The sequence below is a fragment of the Macrotis lagotis genome, chromosome 4 (genome assembly GCF_037893015.1).
Source record: "Macrotis lagotis isolate mMagLag1 chromosome 4, bilby.v1.9.chrom.fasta, whole genome shotgun sequence".
Taxonomy (NCBI): domain Eukaryota; kingdom Metazoa; phylum Chordata; class Mammalia; order Peramelemorphia; family Peramelidae; genus Macrotis; species Macrotis lagotis.
In genome coordinates, this window is record NC_133661.1 from 43739960 (window position 1) to 43758306 (window position 18347).

At 34.4% G+C, this 18347-nt stretch overlaps 1 protein-coding gene across 1 annotated transcript; it reads left to right on the top strand.

Moving 5' to 3' along the window:
* The first annotated feature begins 12263 nt into the window (after positions 1-12263).
* LOC141522647 (olfactory receptor 6M1-like) lies at positions 12264-13217 on the top strand. Its single transcript, XM_074236180.1, has one exon. It carries the CDS (start codon positions 12264-12266, stop codon positions 13215-13217), a length of 954 nt encoding a protein of 317 aa, XP_074092281.1.
* Positions 13218-18347: the final 5130 nt, after the last annotated feature.

An 18347-nucleotide genomic window follows, 5' to 3' on the forward strand; every position in this document is an offset into this window, starting at 1 on the left:
ACCGGCCCTGGAGTCAAGAGCACCTGCGTTCAAATCCGGTCTCAGACACTTAATAATTACCTAGCAGTGTGGCCTTGGGCAAGCCACTTAATGCCGCTTGCCTTGCAAAAAGCTAAAAAAAAATTCATTTTTAAAATTTCATGTTCTAAATTCTATCCTTTCCTGCTTTCCAGATTCCCTCTTCATTAAAATGGCAAGAATCCAATATAGGTTATGCATATGTAGTCATACAAAATGTTTTCATGATAGTCATGTTGTGAAGGAAAATATAGAGCAAAAAAAAAACTAATCCAAACCTCAAGAAAAATAAAGTGTAAAAATTATTTTTCAATCTGCATTCAAACATGATCAGTTCTTTCCCTGGGGATGGATAGCAGGTTTTTTTTTATCATAAGTCCTTCAGTTAGTTGTCTTGGTTCATTGTTTTCCTGAGAATAGCTATGTCATTCATAGCTGATCTTTGTACAATGTTTCTGCATCAGTTCATGAAAGTCCAGGTTTTTCCAAGAGAACGCTACTCATCATTTTTATAGCAGAATAGTATTCCATCAAAATCCCATACTACAATTTGTTTAGCCATTCTCCAACTGATGGATGTTCTCTCAATTTCCAATTCTTTGCCCCATATATGTCCTTTTCTTTTGTGTTTTTTTAATCACTTTGGGGATATAAACCTTCTAGTGGTATTGGTTGATCAAAGACATGCATGGTTTTATAGCCTTTAGGGCATAGATTCCTCTACAGATTGGATGACTCAGATCACAAATCTACAAATAATGCATTAATGTTTCCATTTTCCCACATCCCATACAGCATTTGTCATTTTCTTTTTCTTTCCTATTAGCCAATCTAATAGGTATAGGACAGTAACTCAGAATGATTTTAATTTGCACATTCCCAATCCATAGTGAGTTATAGCATTTTTTCATATTGCTATGAATAGCTTTGATTGCTTCATCTGAAAACTTCATATCTTTTGGTCATTTATCAATTGAGGTCAGGTTCTTAATTTTATAGACTTGAATCAGTTCTCTATAAGTCTGAGAAATGAGACATTTATAAGATAAACTTGCTTCTCAAATAGTAACAATTGCTAACTGTATTTTCCTCCATCCTATTTCTCCTCCTATGTATTCTATTCCATTTCTCCTTTCACCCTGTCCCTCTTCTAAAGTGTTTTGCTTCTGATTACCCCCTTCCCCAATATGATTCCCCTTCTCTTGTTCCTTTCTCTAATGCCCTTCCTCTCCTACATTCCTGTAGTGTAAGCTACATTTCTATGTTCAATTGAGTATTTATGTTCTTTCATCATTGAGTCTATTGTGATGAGAGAAATATTCATTCACCTCTTTCCTCAACTTGCCTTTCTTCCACTCCACTGTAAAAGCTTTTTCTTGCCTCTTTTATTTGAGATAGTTACACCATTCTACCTTTCCCTATTTCTCCCAGTATATTCTTCTTTCACTCCTTAAATTTGTTTTGATACATATCATCCTCTCATTTTCACCTCACTCTTGAACCACTTTCTATATCTTCTAATTTCCCTAAAAATGATAAAGTTCTTATGAGTTACCATTAACCAATGAGAAAATTTTTATGAGTTATCACTATCATCTTTCCATGTAAGAATAAAAAGTTTAACCTTAAGTCATTTATGATTTCCCTTTCCTGTTTACCTTCTTAGGATTTTCTTGAGTCATATATTTGAAAGACAAATTTTTTGTTCAACACTAGTCTTTCCATCAGGAAGTTTAAAAATTCCCTACTTCATTGAATATCCATCTTTTTGCCTGAAATAATAGCCTCAGTTTTGCTGGATAGGTCTTTCTTTGTTGTAATACAAGCTTTTTTTTTCTTCCAGAATATCATATTCCAAATCTTCCGATCCTTTAATGTAGAAGTTTCCAAATCTTGTGCTATCATGATTATGGCTCCACAATATTTGGCTTCATTCTGGCTACTTGTAATATTTTATCCTTGACCTGGGAGCTCTGAAATTTGACTATAATAATACTTGGAATTTCAGTGTGGGAATCACTTACAGGAGGTAATAAATAGATTCTGTCAATTTCTTTTTATCCTGTTTCTAGAATATCAGGGTAATTTTTGTCACTAATTTCTTAAAAGATGGTTATATCATGGATTTCAGGCATTCCAATCATTTTAAAATTATCTCTTCTAGATCTATTTTGTGTTTCAATAGGCTTTTTATGAAATAATTCTATTTTTTCATTCTTTTGGTTTTGTTTTATTGTTTCATGATTTTTCACAAAATTATTAGCTTTCATTTGTTTAATTCCAAGTTGTAAGGAATTATTTTCTCCACTTAACCTTTTGTAAATTTTTTTAATTTGGTCAGTTTTACTTTTAAAGGCATTCTTCTTCTCATTAATACCTCTTTTCCCATCTGACCTAGTTTGGTTTCAAAGGTGTAATTTTCTTCAACATTTTTCATGTATGTTTCTTTTACCAAGGTACTGACTCATTTTTCATGATTGTCTTGCATCTCATTTCTCTCATTTCTCTTCCTAATTTTACCTCTGCCTTTCTTGCTTGATTTTCAAAATTCTTTGGAGACTTCAAATGTAGGAGCTTTGATTTTATTATCTTCTGAGAATGTATGTTTTAAGTAAATCTTTTTTTGTTTTGTGCAATAGGAAGGAGGGGACTAAGTGACTTGACCAAGGTCACACAGGTAATTATTAAGTATCTGAGGTCAAATTTGAACTCAGGTCCTCTTGAGTGCTCTATCCACTGTGTCACCTAAATGCCCCTTTGAGTATATATTTTAATCCTTGTCACAATAGTAGTTTTCTATGGTCAGTTCTTTTCTATTTTTCCTCATTTTCCCAACTTATTACTTCTCTTTCATCTCTTTGTTAAAGTAGAGCTCAGCTTCTAGTGCCCCAAACTTAAAGGGTTTTCTATTGCTTTTTTCAGAGATACTTCTAGAGACTTGGAGGCATGATATAAATGTGTTTACTATTTTCCTGGTTTGTATGCTTTTTTGTGAGTGACACAAGCACTCTTTGCTGTCCTGAAATTGTGAGGAGAGTCCCTACATCCCTATGGTCACAGATTCTAGTGTAGTACTGTTCTTCTTCACTGTGGAACTCTAACCCAGGATGGTGATCCCAATGCAAGTATGAGCAAAACAATTCTAACACAAAACCCTGTAAACTCCTCCTGATCATTTGGGTGACCCCTCTTTCCATCTGTGGGTTGAGAGTTCTGGAAGGAGTTGCTGAAGCCACTGAATTAGTTGCCTTAAGATTTTTTCTAGATTGAAATTCTTCTCTCACCCTGATACAACAGACCTTTCCTGTACATCTTCTAAGGTGTCTTGGGCTGGGAAGTTGTTCCATTCCATCCTTTTGTGGATTCTGCAATTCTAAAATTTGTCGAGAGACATTATTTAAAGTTACTTGGAGGAGTTTAAGGACTGCTCAGATAAATTATTGCCTTTACTCTTTTCTATCTTGGCTCTGCCTCTGGCAAATGTGATGTTAATGAAGATCAAGCACAGGAGACAATGAACAAATGGTCACATAGCTTAAAGGAGAAACTTCAGAGAATAGTTTCACAGAAGTCTAGAGAATATAAAGGAGAAGATGGTGGTCATAAACCTACAGGAGGTCAAAAAGGATGAGAACTGAGAAGTGATTGGATTTGACTTTGGTGATTAAGAGATCATCAAAAATTAAAAAAAGAAAAAGTTTTGGTGGAATGATGAGATTGAAAGTCAAATTCTGAAAAGGTAAGATGCTAGAGAGAGAGGAATGGAAGAAAATGTACCCATTTTATATTAGCTTTTAAGGGGTTTAGCCACAAAAGAGAGCACTTATAGGATGATAGCTAACAGGAATCTAGGAATCAAGTGAGGATGTTTTGAAAAAGGGGAAAAATAGGTATGTCTATAGAAAGCCACCTCTAGACAAGGAATGATAGAATATTAGACAGAGAGTAAATATAATAGAATGACATTTTGCTAAAGAAGATGTGAGGAAATTTAATTTCTTGTGAAAGCCTTGCCAAGGGGAACGCCCATCTCTGCATGTGAGAAAGAAGTGAAGGAAGAGGTAGAAACTGATGGGAAATAAGGATCAGAGAGAAAGTGAGATCATAATTCTACTACTGAGAAAGGGCACAATTGCTCAAAGATTCAGAAGTCAAGTAGCTTATCATTCAAAGGGATAAAATCATGCTTGTTCCCATCCTTCCAGTTATAGAAATAGTGACAGAGGTATAAAATGGGACTCATATCATGATGGAAAAATCAAATTCATGGGTTTCTCTTCTTGTATTGGATTATTGTTTGTAGGAAGATTCACAGGGATTGAGTGAAAGAGAAAACTTAGATATAGTCAATAAGTTTGTGGAATGCTCTGTGACTGCCTCTCTATCAAACACAAGGATATTGTGATAAAGAAAAATAGTTAAACTTCCCTACGTGATTAAGCGAAGTTGGCTATATCAAATGCACTCATTGGAACTTTTCATTCCTTACCTAAATGTAGTATTGGATATATAGAAACTTCTAATAAATCAGTAAATTGATGGTCACACACGGAGCCAATTCTGCCAGTTAAAGCCTAGCTAACCTAACATCAATCCATTTCCAACATGATAAGAGGGAGGTTTTTGCAAATGACTTTAACTTTTAAATAAAATATAAGGCTAATTTCTCAGTTGAAAGGGAAGGGAAAGAGTAAACAATGGAAAGGTGAAAGCCACTATAATGAGTGAATTGTAGATAAAGAATGTCATAAAAGACATTAAATATATAGATAGATAGATACATACATACATACATAGATACATAGATACATAGATACATATATACATATATATATATGATGGGAAAAATTGTTTATGTAGTAAGAGAAGAGAATAAAAACAAATGGACAACTCAAATTTTGCTGTTTAGAACTGCAGGAAGAGTTCAGAAAAAGGTCAGTTTGACTTCATGCAGATTTGACTCCTGCAAAAGTTTTCCATGTACTTCTGTTTTATTATCACATAAAAAAATGACTTGCCTGAAAAAAAAAGATACATCTGGTCTTCCTGGAAAACTGTTTTGCCAAGGGTCTCAGCCTTGAGCACAGTCTGGGACATTCTGACTTATTTCTCTCGTATGTACATAATGTGTTTTTCTTCTTTAAAAGTATGTCTAGTGCTTTATTAGAAGGATTTGCTAGATTGCCCTGCTAGCAATCCCATCCTTGTGTATGGGTCTCCTTTCTCTCCTGAGCTGCATTACTCCCCCTGCTGGATAGGAGCTTTAATATTTTGCAATGGTATAAAACCTGAGGAAGACTGGCTTGTATTTAGAATTTAGAGAAGAACTGTGAAAGCATGTGAAAGCATAGAGTAGCTGCTTAAACACTTCAGAGAGTTGTGATTTGGTGTGGAGTGAGTCTGACCTAAGGCGTCTAGGTAAAGCAGTGAAGAGATCACTTGGTTTAGAGTTAGAAGAACCTCAGTGTAAACTTGCTTCAGACACCTGCTACTACATGATCCTCAACAAGTCACTTTATCCTGTTTGCCTCAATTTCCTCATTTTAAAATGAACTGGAAAAGAAAATAGCAGAATAAAAATAATAGTCTGTTCTTTCTATTTTCACTATATTGCATAATATTGTTATTAATACAAAGGTAATTTTATAAGCAACAACAGTGTTGATCAGGCAGTCATTCAGATGTCAGTCAGGAAGGAAGATTGTAGTTACTAAAGTTCATATAAAATGATGCCTTCCTACTACATGTCTCTCTCTATGAGTAAGTGTATATGAATGTGTATGTTACATTTCTTATAGTTATACAATAATTTCATAGAGAAATGTTTCAAAACCATTAGAAAACATTAGAAGACTTAGCAAAAGTTTTATCTGTGTTATATGGCTTTGTGTTTTGGGCACAAGAAGGAAATCTCATCAGGAAAGATCAGTATCAGAAGATAATCAAATGAGATATTTGTAATACACTTAACTCAGTGTGTGGCACATAATAGGTGCTTATTTCCTTCATCTTATGAACCATTCTGATTCTTATTGGAACTGCTCTTTGGTCCTATCTAGAATTTTCAAACATTTTCTTATAAAACTTACTTTTCCCCCAGGAATTTCCTTCCTCCCATAGTACGTAGCTCCTTTGCACACATTTTTCCTATATTGTCATTTTCATAACCAGCATTGGCAATGAACTGACAAAAGTCCCTTTTCTTTTGTGTTCAATATTATGGAAACCAGCCATGCTGGGTGATGTTCTTGCCCCAGCCACAACTTCAAATTTCCTTTACCTACTATCAAGTCCTGATCATAAACTTTACTCCCTATCTGCCTTTAAGTTGTGGAGTTGTCCAGCTACATGCACTTGAATGGGGTTTGAATGAGGGAGTACTGTGATAAGCCTCCATCCTTACTTTCTTCTCCAGAACCATCTGGGTTCAGTGAAGAAATATGAATAGGGATGGCTGGAGAAATCCCTGGATGAAAAGCAATCAGGGTTAAGTGATTTACCCAAGGTCACCCAATTAGTATGTGTCTGAGGGCAAATTTGATCTCAAGTTCTCTTGATTTCTGGAACAGTGCTCTACCTACTGCACCAAAAAAAGAATTTCAATATAAAATTAATCACATCAGTTACTATGCAGAACTCCTGGCATAAGGCCAGAACTGGAGCCTGAACTGTGTGCACAACTTAATACTTTCAGGTCAGAGAAATGGAAGGCACTACTTCCAAATGCCATCACTTTTAAGTCAAGTAATTATCTTAAAGGAGTCTGCCTCATTTGCCCTTTTCTTATAAATGTTGTTTTCATATCATTTTTCATTGGATTTTTGTCACTGTTTTTGTAAATAGGAGAGAAGCTTATATGACATCACTTAGTCTTCAAACTTGTAGAATTTCCTAATTTCTCAACTTTTCATTACTTTTTTTTTAGTTTTTTTTTTTTTTTTTGCAAGGCAAATGGGGTTAAGTGCCTTGCCCAAAGCCACAAATCTAGGTAATTATTAAGTGTCTGAGACTGGATTTGAACCCAGGTACTCCTGACTCCAGGGCCGGTGCTTTATCCACTGTGCCACCTAGCCGCTCCTTCTTTTCATTACTTTTAAAAAGTCTCATAGTTATAAAGAAATATTCTAATGTTGTTATTCTTAATATATAAAGGAGAAAGGAAATGGTGTGGAATGGAAACCAAGAAATATATATATATTGAGAACCACTTTTTTTCATTTTGTTAAGAAATCCTTCTGGATATAACAAGAAAAGGATTATTTCCCTATCCACTGACTCAATTACCACATTTCCTTTTGGTCTGGGGAATTATTGCATACTCCAAGCTTTATTAAAAGGTATATCACAGGGGTGGCTAAGTGGTGCAGTGGATAGAGCAGGCCCTGGAGTCAGGAGTACCTGAGTTCAAGTTAGGCCTCAGACACTTAATAATTACCTAGCTGTGTGGCCTTGGGCAAGTCACTTAACCCCATTTACCTTGCAAAAAACTAAAAAGAAAAAAGAAAAAAGAGGCATATCACCCTTTCATCAGATAATTATAGAAAATAATTTTTAAAATGGTATATGAATTTTTGGTCTTATTTGTTTCTTTGCTTCTCACCAAAAATGTCAAGACAACTGGAATGTCCTAGGATGCATTGAATGACCTTGGTGTTTTCAAAGTTTGACCAAGCTCTAAGCATTTCCCAGTATCTGCTTTAGCTTCTTTCATTGCTGTTGAAACAGTTTTCATTCACCCATCCCACAAGGGAAAGTCTTCACAAACTTGATGTAGACAGCCCCCTAATTTATCAAGGGATTTAAGGCCCATCAGTTATCTTCAACTTGATTTAGACCATCTGCTAATATGGTTTTTTCTGCCCATGCTATGCTATAGCTTCTTGGAGTCACAGATGAGAGTTGAGTGGTAAACAGACACCAAAGGTGGATAGGCAGTCCTGAAAAGGGATTTACAAGCCTTCATATCATATACTAATAACCTGAAGTTTCAAATAAAACAAAAAAAATGTATCAAAATAAATCTACAGGAAGACATTTCTGACTGAACTGTATGGAAAGGTGGGAATGATGCACAATGATATATCTTAATAAATTTTCAGTGTGTTTATGAGTTATTCTGATTTTTTCTCTTTCTTTAAGATGATAAGGTGTTTTTGTAGAAGGAAACAAGGGAGGAATTCAAGGGGAAAATCACGGTGGTTATTTAAAAAGCACTATTAAAATGTATTTAAAAAAGAAAATGCAAGAGTGTAAAAGTTTCCTATACCCCCTGAGTTTCCTTCCTCTGTGGAATTTTAGCCCATAGGATTTTACATCTCCTATCTCTGCTTTGAAATCTACTTTTCCCAAATTTGTGGTGAATATAAAATTCTTTTCCATTTCCCTTTCCTTTTTTTATTATATATACAAAGATAGAAGAACTACTTTGCCCCCTTGGTTCCTGTTGTTTCTGTACCCATCAGGTAATAGAGAGAAAGAAATCTAGTCTGAGTCTTTCATCTAACATGTTTCAGAGAATGAAATTTCTGCAATAGAAAATCAGAAATATATTACATGCAACATAAAACATATTAATGCTCAATTTGAATAAACTATAAAATTCTAGAAGCAGGATTCTTAATTTGTGCACCCTAAATTTGAGGCAATTTTTATTTCTTTTTTAATATTTTAATACATTGGTCCCATCATAAGTGGTTTCTCTAATAATCCTATGTATTCTATTTAATAGATTTAAATAGTTCTCTGAGATAGATTCTATAAGATGAGCCAAGATAATAATGAGACCAATGATACATACAAAACAAAAAATAAGAACCCTTGTAGAGCCCTATTGTAGTCCAGAATTCCATGACCCATCTCTGAAAAACTGATGAAATAAAACTTTTCCCCCTTGTATTAAGATCTCCAAGTCATATTATTTATTATCCATACTTCCTTTATACAGTTACCTAAAGTTATGCACTGATCATTGGCTCCTTTCTTTGATTTTTGTCCATAAACCATCTTTCCCTATGTGAAAGAATGGCAAGGGAACATGCTGATGTGCAAAGAATGTTTTTTCAAAATTAAAACAGTGGAAAAAATACATACAATCTTTATGCTGCATTTTCAGGTTTTCAAAGTGACCAATTATGTTCCTAAAGGGAATTTCTATTATGTCAAGAGAATACTCCCCAGACTTTGGGTTCCTCAATGTTTTGCTCTTGACAATTCTAATGACTTCTGGGTGTGACAGGGTCTGCCTGTTGATCTTGGTCCTTTCTGCATGGTCATGATAGATAATCTGAGGAGAAACATCATAAATGCTTTGGACCTGTAATGAAGATAAGTCCTTAACTCTGAACATTCTGTAAGAGACTCTAATTCTGGAAAATGTGATATTAAATTGAATACTTTAGTGTATAGGTATATGTCTAGAAAATCTATGTAAAGGGGAAAATCATCTAGCTGAAGGCACTCTGTTCTTCTTTCCATGGGTATTCAACACTCCAGTCCTCCTCATTTCACAAGATGCATTGCCCTGAGGGGTGGGAAAGGAGAACATTCAAGATATGAGGTAAGTCAGACTAAAGTTTTGACAAACAAAACTATCTGCTTGATCTGTCTTTGGATGTCAAGAACTAAGGTGTGACCAAAATCCTATGGTTCTGTATATTTTGAGCATTGTTTCAAAACTTGGCCTGGAGATTAGGAAGTTGTGGGAGAAGAGAACTTAAAATAAAAACTGGCCCTGTTTTAATTGCTTTTTCCTAGTGTCTCTAAAATATCCCTTTCATGACATGGGGATAAAAGAAGTGCAAGAGTTTCCTCCTTTTCCTTTTCCTTCTGTCTAGGTGGTAGAAGATGAAAGTAAGAAGAGCCCAAGATTCTAACTTCTGGGTCCTATAAACACAGATATGTGAGTATCTCTCTCCTCAAACTGCTTCCTTATCTATTGTTTCGGAGATATCCTAAGAAATCAAAGACTGACTAGGGAGTTCTACTGCCTGAATCAGATTGAAATGTAATTGGAAAATATATAAGGAAATAAATAAAACTACAATATTTCAGAGATAAGGATAATATATGGTTTTCTAAGCCAATATTTGGTCACCAGAGCTACTTTCATATGGATTAGTGGGTTCCATTTCTATTTGAGTTTGACACCACTATATAGATTCCAACACTCATTTCAAGCAAGGTCTTCATTAGCAAAGCAGTGTGCAGGACCAGAAATCTGGATGGATTGGACAGCCATTTTGTATGCTGTTAAATCATTTTAATTGTGTTCACCTATACTTAATCCCACTGGGCTTTTCTGGGAAGAGCTACTGAAGGGTTTTGCATTTCCTTCTCCATTTCATTTTACAGATAAGAAAACAGGAAAACAGAGTTAAGTGACTTGTCCTTGGTCAATTATTCCTTCCAGGATGAGTCTTCTTGACTTCAGACCAACATTATATCTGCTGTGCCAAATTGCTACCATTGTTTCGCATATTGTAGCCCCAACAAAAAATTCCCAATGGCATGGTTATTGAACTTCTGGTTTATTATTAGCATGCTATTCTCCCTTCCAGTAGAGATGCATTCTAATAGCTCATCTTGAAACAAAATTAGCACTAGGTTCCAGAAGATAGTTAGATTCTAATTTTTATTATGATAAGCAGTAAGAAATGAGTGGATGGAGACTACTTTGGTGATTTCATCAGTATAAGGAACTCCAGATGAGGAAATTCCATCCACTTATTGAAGTTTCCACCTTTTCTGAAACTTATAGTTTTAGAGAACTGTGAGGCTTAGTAGTATCAAACTCAAATAGAAAGGGGTGGTGACATGAAATCATATATGCCATACCCCATGGTCCACACATTGAATTAGAAAACCACATAAAAATGTATATCCATTGCTTTTTATTAATATATCAGTACATTTAAATCAGATAGGAACTACATTGAAAGTTTTTTCTACCATACTCAGGACAATTGTGGGCAGCATGCAGCCAGTGAGTGGTCTGTGGGTTGGACAGCTCTCATTTCCCTAGGGAACCTGATAGTTTTGAGGGGCTTACTCACAGTCATACAGCTTATATATGACAAAGATCGAATTTGATTCCAGGTCTTCCTGATCTGAGGTATCTCTCTCTCCATGACATCAGACTAACAAAATTAAGTTGAAAATAAGTTGAAAATGATACTCAATTGGTTGTTTTATGGAAGGATTCATTATTATTTTTGTTAAAAAATATTTATATTTTTGAACATTAGCAGATGTTATTATTATTTAGGTCAGAGGTCATTTTATAACAATACCTTTCCTTAAAGATAGACTATTAATTTCTGAAGTAAAATCAATATAGGAATGTTACTTAAGAAAAGGGCATTGAACTTTATATCAAAAGAGAAAAATTCAAGGCTCGGCTCTGATCCCTTTTGTGACTGATCAAAACACTTGATCTCTTTGAAGCCTAGTTTTTCTCACTTATAAAATGGGGGCAATAACCCCCCACTTTTATATTATGTGTCCCTAATGAGAACCTTTTCAAAATGCAATGTAATCTATGAAGTTCTATGGAAATGTAAGATGTTGCTTGAAAAATATCAGGAAAAAGTGTAGTTTTGTTATGGCTAAAATAAGAGACAATGGGGATCCAAAGACAAAATTTTTAGACTGGAAGTCTTGGCTTTAAATCAAATATCTAACACCTACTGACTTTATGACCCTAGGCAAATCACATATATTCTCAATGCTGCAGGAAATTCTCTAACATTATAAAGTGCAGAATAGCTGCTGTTAAGCTTCAAACTTCCCTATGTCAATGAAATCACAAGTCTATATCTGCCCCCCCAAAACTGTCTAGAATATTAAATCAATGAGAATGGCTATCACCATATTTGTAAATTGATAAAAGAAACTATAATTTTAGATTAGGTTTTATTACTTTTAAATACTAAGTTAATTCCATGTTGACTAATTAAATTTGAAATAGACTAATAATTTCACATGTTTAAAATATCAATTGAATGCATATAGAAATCATAAAAACTTACTGAGTCCTTTTTTTAAATTCAAGTCACTGACTAGAAAACTTGCATGATTTACTGTTCCCCTTTTCCACCAATTCTGGAGAAATTTCATTTGAACAAAATGCTTCTTTCATCTTTCTCTTTGCATGCTGTAGTATATCAACATAAGATTGCTTCCCTTACATTTCACAATATCTGTTCATCAATAATGATCTTTGACTCATTATAGATCCTGTAAGACACATGGGGAAAACAGTTAATATGACAACAATCCAAGAATTTATGCTGGAAGGTTTTCCTGCTGTCCAACACCTAGGGAAACCCCTCTTCGTGGTCCACCTGCTTCTGTATTTAGTATCCATAATGGGAAGTATTATCATTGTCACCATCACATGGTCTGACCACTGCCTCCAGACTCCAATGTATTTTTTCTTAAGTAGTTTTTCTTTCCTAGAAAGCTGCTTCATTACCACTGTTATTCCCAAACTGCTAGCAATCTTCCTTTCAGGAATGCAAACAATTTCGTTTGCTGCTTGCCTTACCCAAACATTTTTCTTTCTATTTTTGGGGTCAACATGCTTCTTCCTTTTGGCTGTCATGTCCCTGGATAGGTATATGGCCATCTGTAACCCTCTACATTACCACATCATCATGAACATGAGAGTCTGTTTCCTCTTAGTATTATCCTGCTATCTATTAGGTTTTATATTAATCATTGGTCCAATCCTGATGGTCTCTCGGTTATCTTTTTGTGGCTTTAATCTCATCAACCATTTCTTCTGTGACCTAGGACCTCTGGTTCATCTTTCATGTTCTAATACCAATACAATTGAGTCATTATCCTTTCTTTTTTCTATAGTTATCATTCTGTCTTCCCTCACTATAACAGTCATATCATACATCAAAATAATTATTACTATAGTCAATCTCCCAACTGCCAAAGAGAGACAGAAAGCCTTTTCCACCTGTTCTTCCCACCTCATTGTCCTTTTTCTGACATATGGAAGCTGTGTTTTTATATATGTGAAACCAAAGCAGGCTGACAGACTAGAATCCAACAAAGAGGCAGCCCTTGTGAACACTGTGATCACCCCTTTGTTGAATCCTTTCATTTATACACTACGAAATAAACAGGTCAAAAAGGCTTTGAGAAATGCTGTATACAGAATGAAATCCATGAGACAGAGTCAATTTTAGACCGGGAAAGGAATTTAAATTCATCTAAAACAAGAAAATATAGGAGCCCACATATTGTTTCATCCTTTCCCTGAAAACTTTAAGTGAAAAAGAAGTCAAAACCTCTCTGAATTCCATTTTAGAATACCTTAAATCTTTAAATATTTCTTATATTGAATTGAAATTTATTCTTATTAGTCTATCATGTGGTTTAAGTTTTGCTTTCAGAATCCATTTTGAATTAGTATCAAACTTCCACATGAAAGTCCACTTATTCATTGAACAATCTTCCCTTTTGGAGGAAGCTAGAAACCAGAAAAGAGAAGGAAGAAGTCTTTCCAAACTTTTTTGTTCCAATTCTTTATCATGCTATAATTTACCAGCTAACCATAACCAATTGTGATTGCCAAGGCAGTCATACCCTCATAGGCTACCTGTTGATGGCATGCATTTCCAAAATATATTTTAGGATGACTCTCGTATAACACTCCATTTTTTCTGGGAACACCCAAAGCATTTCAAGCTTCTTCAATATACCAGAGCTGCAATAACTAAGTCACCCCAATTACAAAGCACTTTTCACACAAATAAAGTCAGAGCTAAACAAGTGGAAAAATATCAATGGCTGATAGTCAGGTAGAACAATATAAAAAATGATAATTCTACCCAAATTAAATTGCTTATTCAGTTCCATACCAAACGATCAGAGAACTATTTTACTGAGCTAGAAAAAATAGTAATAAAATTCATATGGAGCAACAAAGGTCAAGAATATCAGTGATGAAGAATGCATCTGTATCTTGAGAAAGAATTGTGGAGTTTGAACAAAGATCAAGGAAAGGACTATTAGCTTTAATTTAAAAAAAATGTTGTCTTATGTAATTCTGCTATATCTCATACTATATGTTTCTTCTTTAAGGATGTGATTTCTCTCTCATCACATTCAACTGAGATCAATGTATACCATGGAAACAATGTAAAGACTAACAGAATGCCTTCTGTGGGGGGGGGGGGGGAGGAAAGCAAGATTGGGGGAAACGTTGTAAAACTCAAAATAAATAAAACATTTCTAAAATTTTAAAAAAAAGAATATCAAGGGAACAGATGTAAAAAATATATAGGAAGGTGGTCTTGTTCTACCAGATCTAAAACTATATTATAAAATGGTAGTCATCAAAACTACCTGGTACTGATTAAGAAATATAGTAATGAAGGGGCTAAAAGGTGGCACAGTAGATAGAATACCAGCATTAGAGTTAGGAGGACCTGACACCAAATGCAGTTTCAGACACTTAAAGTGACCTTGGGCAAGTCGCTTAACCCCATTGCCTTGCAAAAAATAAAAAGAAGAAGTAGAAGAAAGAAAGAAATAGAGTAATGACTCAGTGGATTTGGATAGATTCAAAAGAAACAACAGCAAATGACTATAGTAATCTACTCTTTGACTAACCCAAAGACATTAGTTTCTTAGATAAAAACAAGCTATTTGACAAAAATTTTTGAAAAATAAGGCAAAAATTAGGCATAGACCCACATCTCATACCATGTACCAAAATAAGGTCAAAGTGGGTACAGGATTTAGACATATACCTAGCTGCATGACCTTAGGCAAGTCACTTAATCCCATTGACTTGCAAAAAAAAAACCCAAAAAACCAAAACAATACAAAAAAAAGGATTTAGACATAATGGATGATATCAGAGACCAATTAACAAGTCAAGAAATATTCTGCCAGATGTATGGAAAGGGGAGAAAATTATGACCAAACAAGAAATAGAGTACATTATAAATTGTAAAATGGATGATTTTGACTATATTAAATCAAAAAAGGTTTACACTAATAAAACCAATGTTACCAAAATTAGAAGGAAAACAGGAAGCTTGTAAAGAATTTTCACAACTAGAAGTTCTGATAAAGGTCTTATTTCTAAAATATAGAGAGAACTGCATCAAATTTATAAGATTACAAGTCATTCCTAAACTCCTAAATGGTCAAACAATATGAACAGGCAGCTGTCAAATGAAGAAACTAAAGCTATATATATATATATATATATATATATATATATATATATATATATATATAGTCATAAGAAAATTTCTCCAAATCACTATTGATTAGAGAAATTTAAATTAAAACAACTATGAGGTTTCACCTCACATCAATCAAATTAGTTAAAATGATAAATAAAGGAAAATGATCAATGTTGGAGAGGTTGTGGGAGGATTGAAAATTAATACTGTGGGTGAAGTTGTTACCTGAACCAAATAATCTGGGGAGCAATATGGAATTATGCTCAAAGATCAATAAAATTCATTATGCCCTTTGACCCAGTAATACCAAAACTAGCCCTATATCTAGAAGAAATCATAAAAAATTGGGAAAAGTCCCACATGATCCAAAAATATTCATAACAGCTATTTTTAGAAATTGAGGGGAACATCCATCAATTGATGAGTGGTTGAGCAAGTTATGGTATATGAAATGTTGTTATGAAGTACTATTGCTCTACAAGAAACCATGAATTCTCAGACTCTAGAGAAAATTGGGACAAATTACAGAAACTGGAGCTCATTAAAGGGAGCAGAACAAAGAGAATATTGTACACATTAACAACATAGTGAGCTGATCAACCTTGAAGAATGCAGCTCCCTTCAGCAACTAAGGAAGATAGGACATACCTAGGAGATCTGTTTTTGGCAATGCTATTCACATCCAGAAGAAGAAACACAAAACGAAGCAAATCAAAGGAAAATCTACAGAATCTGAATGAACACCATGTTGACTTTTTTAAAATTTCTCTTGCATTTTTCTTTCCTATCTCATGGTTTTCTTTCTTTTCCCTTAGTCCTTATTCCTCATAAAGAAAATGACTAATCTAAAAACATGTTGAACACTGTATCTGATATACGATGTTCCGCAGATGATTTACCTTTGAGGGGATGAGGATGGTAAGGGAGGGTGGAAGGAAATTATATAACATAAATGTGCACAACTATGACAATGAATGCTGAAAATTTTTTATAATGTGTAACTGGAAAAAATAAAATAAAATATCAATTAGAGAAAAAAAGAAGTAATATAACAAATATTTTAGTTCAGTAGAATCACCACTTCCCTTCATCTGGGCACACATTTTTATTAGCATATAATAGCCTATGTTTCTATCTACTTTTTATTTCCTATTTGACTGAAAAATGAACAATTTAATACCAAAGTTGAATATTCAAAATATTTTACATAAAATGTTATACAATTCAGAAAAAATATTGAAATATCTCTACTATGTTTTCAATTTTTCAATATGGAATTGTTATTCCATTGGTATGTTAAACTACATGAAAGTAAATTCCTCTCCTGGAGTAGATCAACATTTTCTATTCCACTGGCCTTTGACTAGAGACATGAGAAGTTGGGTGAATACCAGTATAGCACTGACAGCATGTGTTCAGTCCAGAACTGTAAGCTAGATCCAAATGTATATATAGAGAGAGAGAGAGACCAAAGTGGAGGGAGTGTTGGTACATGAATTTCTGTTTGCAGATGATTGTGCACTCAATGCAGCCTCTGAAGCTGAGATGCAAAAAATGATGGATCAATTTTCTATTGCTTCTGCTAATTTTGGTTTACTAATTGACAACAAGAAAACACAAGTGTTCTATCAGCCAGCACCACACCACATAAGTGAAACCATAGATTACAGCAAATGGAAAACTTCTGAGGACTATGGATGAGTTCACTTACCTTGACAGTGTCTCTCACAAGAAGGTGTACATTGACAATGAGAATGTTCATAAAGAGTATCATACAGACAGAGCCAAGATGTCAGTAGAAGTTTGGAAGCTCCCAGAACTTTTCCCAAAACAATTTGTAGCAAAGCCTCTACAAAAACCCTTAATTTACCGATGCCACATAATAAAGAATGAAATTTCTCAACTCAAGATTGTATGGGGGAACTTCAGTAATAGTCTGCCTCACCTGATAAAAGGCAGGAGAGCTGGAAAGCCCTGGAGGCTGTTAGCCACAGCACAGCTAAAGTGAAGGCTCAGCAAGCCAGCATTGCAGCATAGCAGCAGACCAGCAGTGAGTGTCTCAACCCCAACTCAGAAGACAAAGTTAGAGCCCTAGGAAAACTAATGCAACAGATAGGACTGTGTTAGACTCTAAAGTGGAATATGCAACACCAGAGGAAAATTATAAGCCAGGGACCTGACCCAGCTTGGGGACCATACTACCCATGCCTTAGGAGCAGAGGTCAACAAACAAATTAACTAACCATAGAAAGCTACTGTTCTGAAAGGGATGATAAAAACACTATCTCAGAAGATGAAATCAGTAACAAAATGTTTACATATAAAGCTTCAAAGGAGTTTATGAATTGACCTCAAATCTAAAAAGATATCTTGAAGGAGCTCAAAAAGGATTTTAAAAACCAAAAAAAAGATGAAGAAGAAAATAGAGAGAAGAAATGAGACAACTGTGAAAGACTGACTGAAGAAATCAACTCTTTTAAGTAAAAATAACTAATTAAAAAGACATATAACTCATCAAAAAGTAAAATTGACCGATTGGTATCAAAAAACAAAATAAACCAACTTGAAAAGGAAACACAAAGCAAGCTGAAGAAAATAAAACACAACAAATTAGAATTGGACAAATGGAAATTAATGACTTTATGAGATAACAAAATTCCAGCAAACAAAACCAAATAGCTAAAAAAAAAAAGAAGAGAATGTAGTCTCTTTTAGGAAAAATGATTGACTTGGAAACTAGATCTAGAAGAGACAGTTTATGAATTAGTGGTCTACCTGAAAGCCTTGATTTAAAAAAGAACCTGGACAATATCTTTCAGGAAATTCTTAGTGAAAACTGTCTTAATAACCTAGACCAAAAAGACAAAATAATCCTTGAAAGAATCCATTCATCACCCCCAAAAAGAGAACCCAGAATAAAACTTCCAAAGAATATTATAGCCAAATTTCAGAATTCCCAGCTAAAGGAGAAAATATTTCAAGCAACTAAAAATAGCAATTTAAATACAAAGGAATCACAGTCCAGATTATGCAAGATTTATCAGTTTCAACATTAAAGGATTGGAGGGCCTAAATTATAATATTCTGGAGGGGCAAAGGATCTTGGCTTATAATCAA

Bases quoted from the DNA above. Each gene is read 5' to 3' on its own strand.
- LOC141522647 (XM_074236180.1), top strand. From the start codon at position 12,264: ATGGGGAAAACAGTTAATATGACAACAATCCAAGAATTTATGCTGGAA.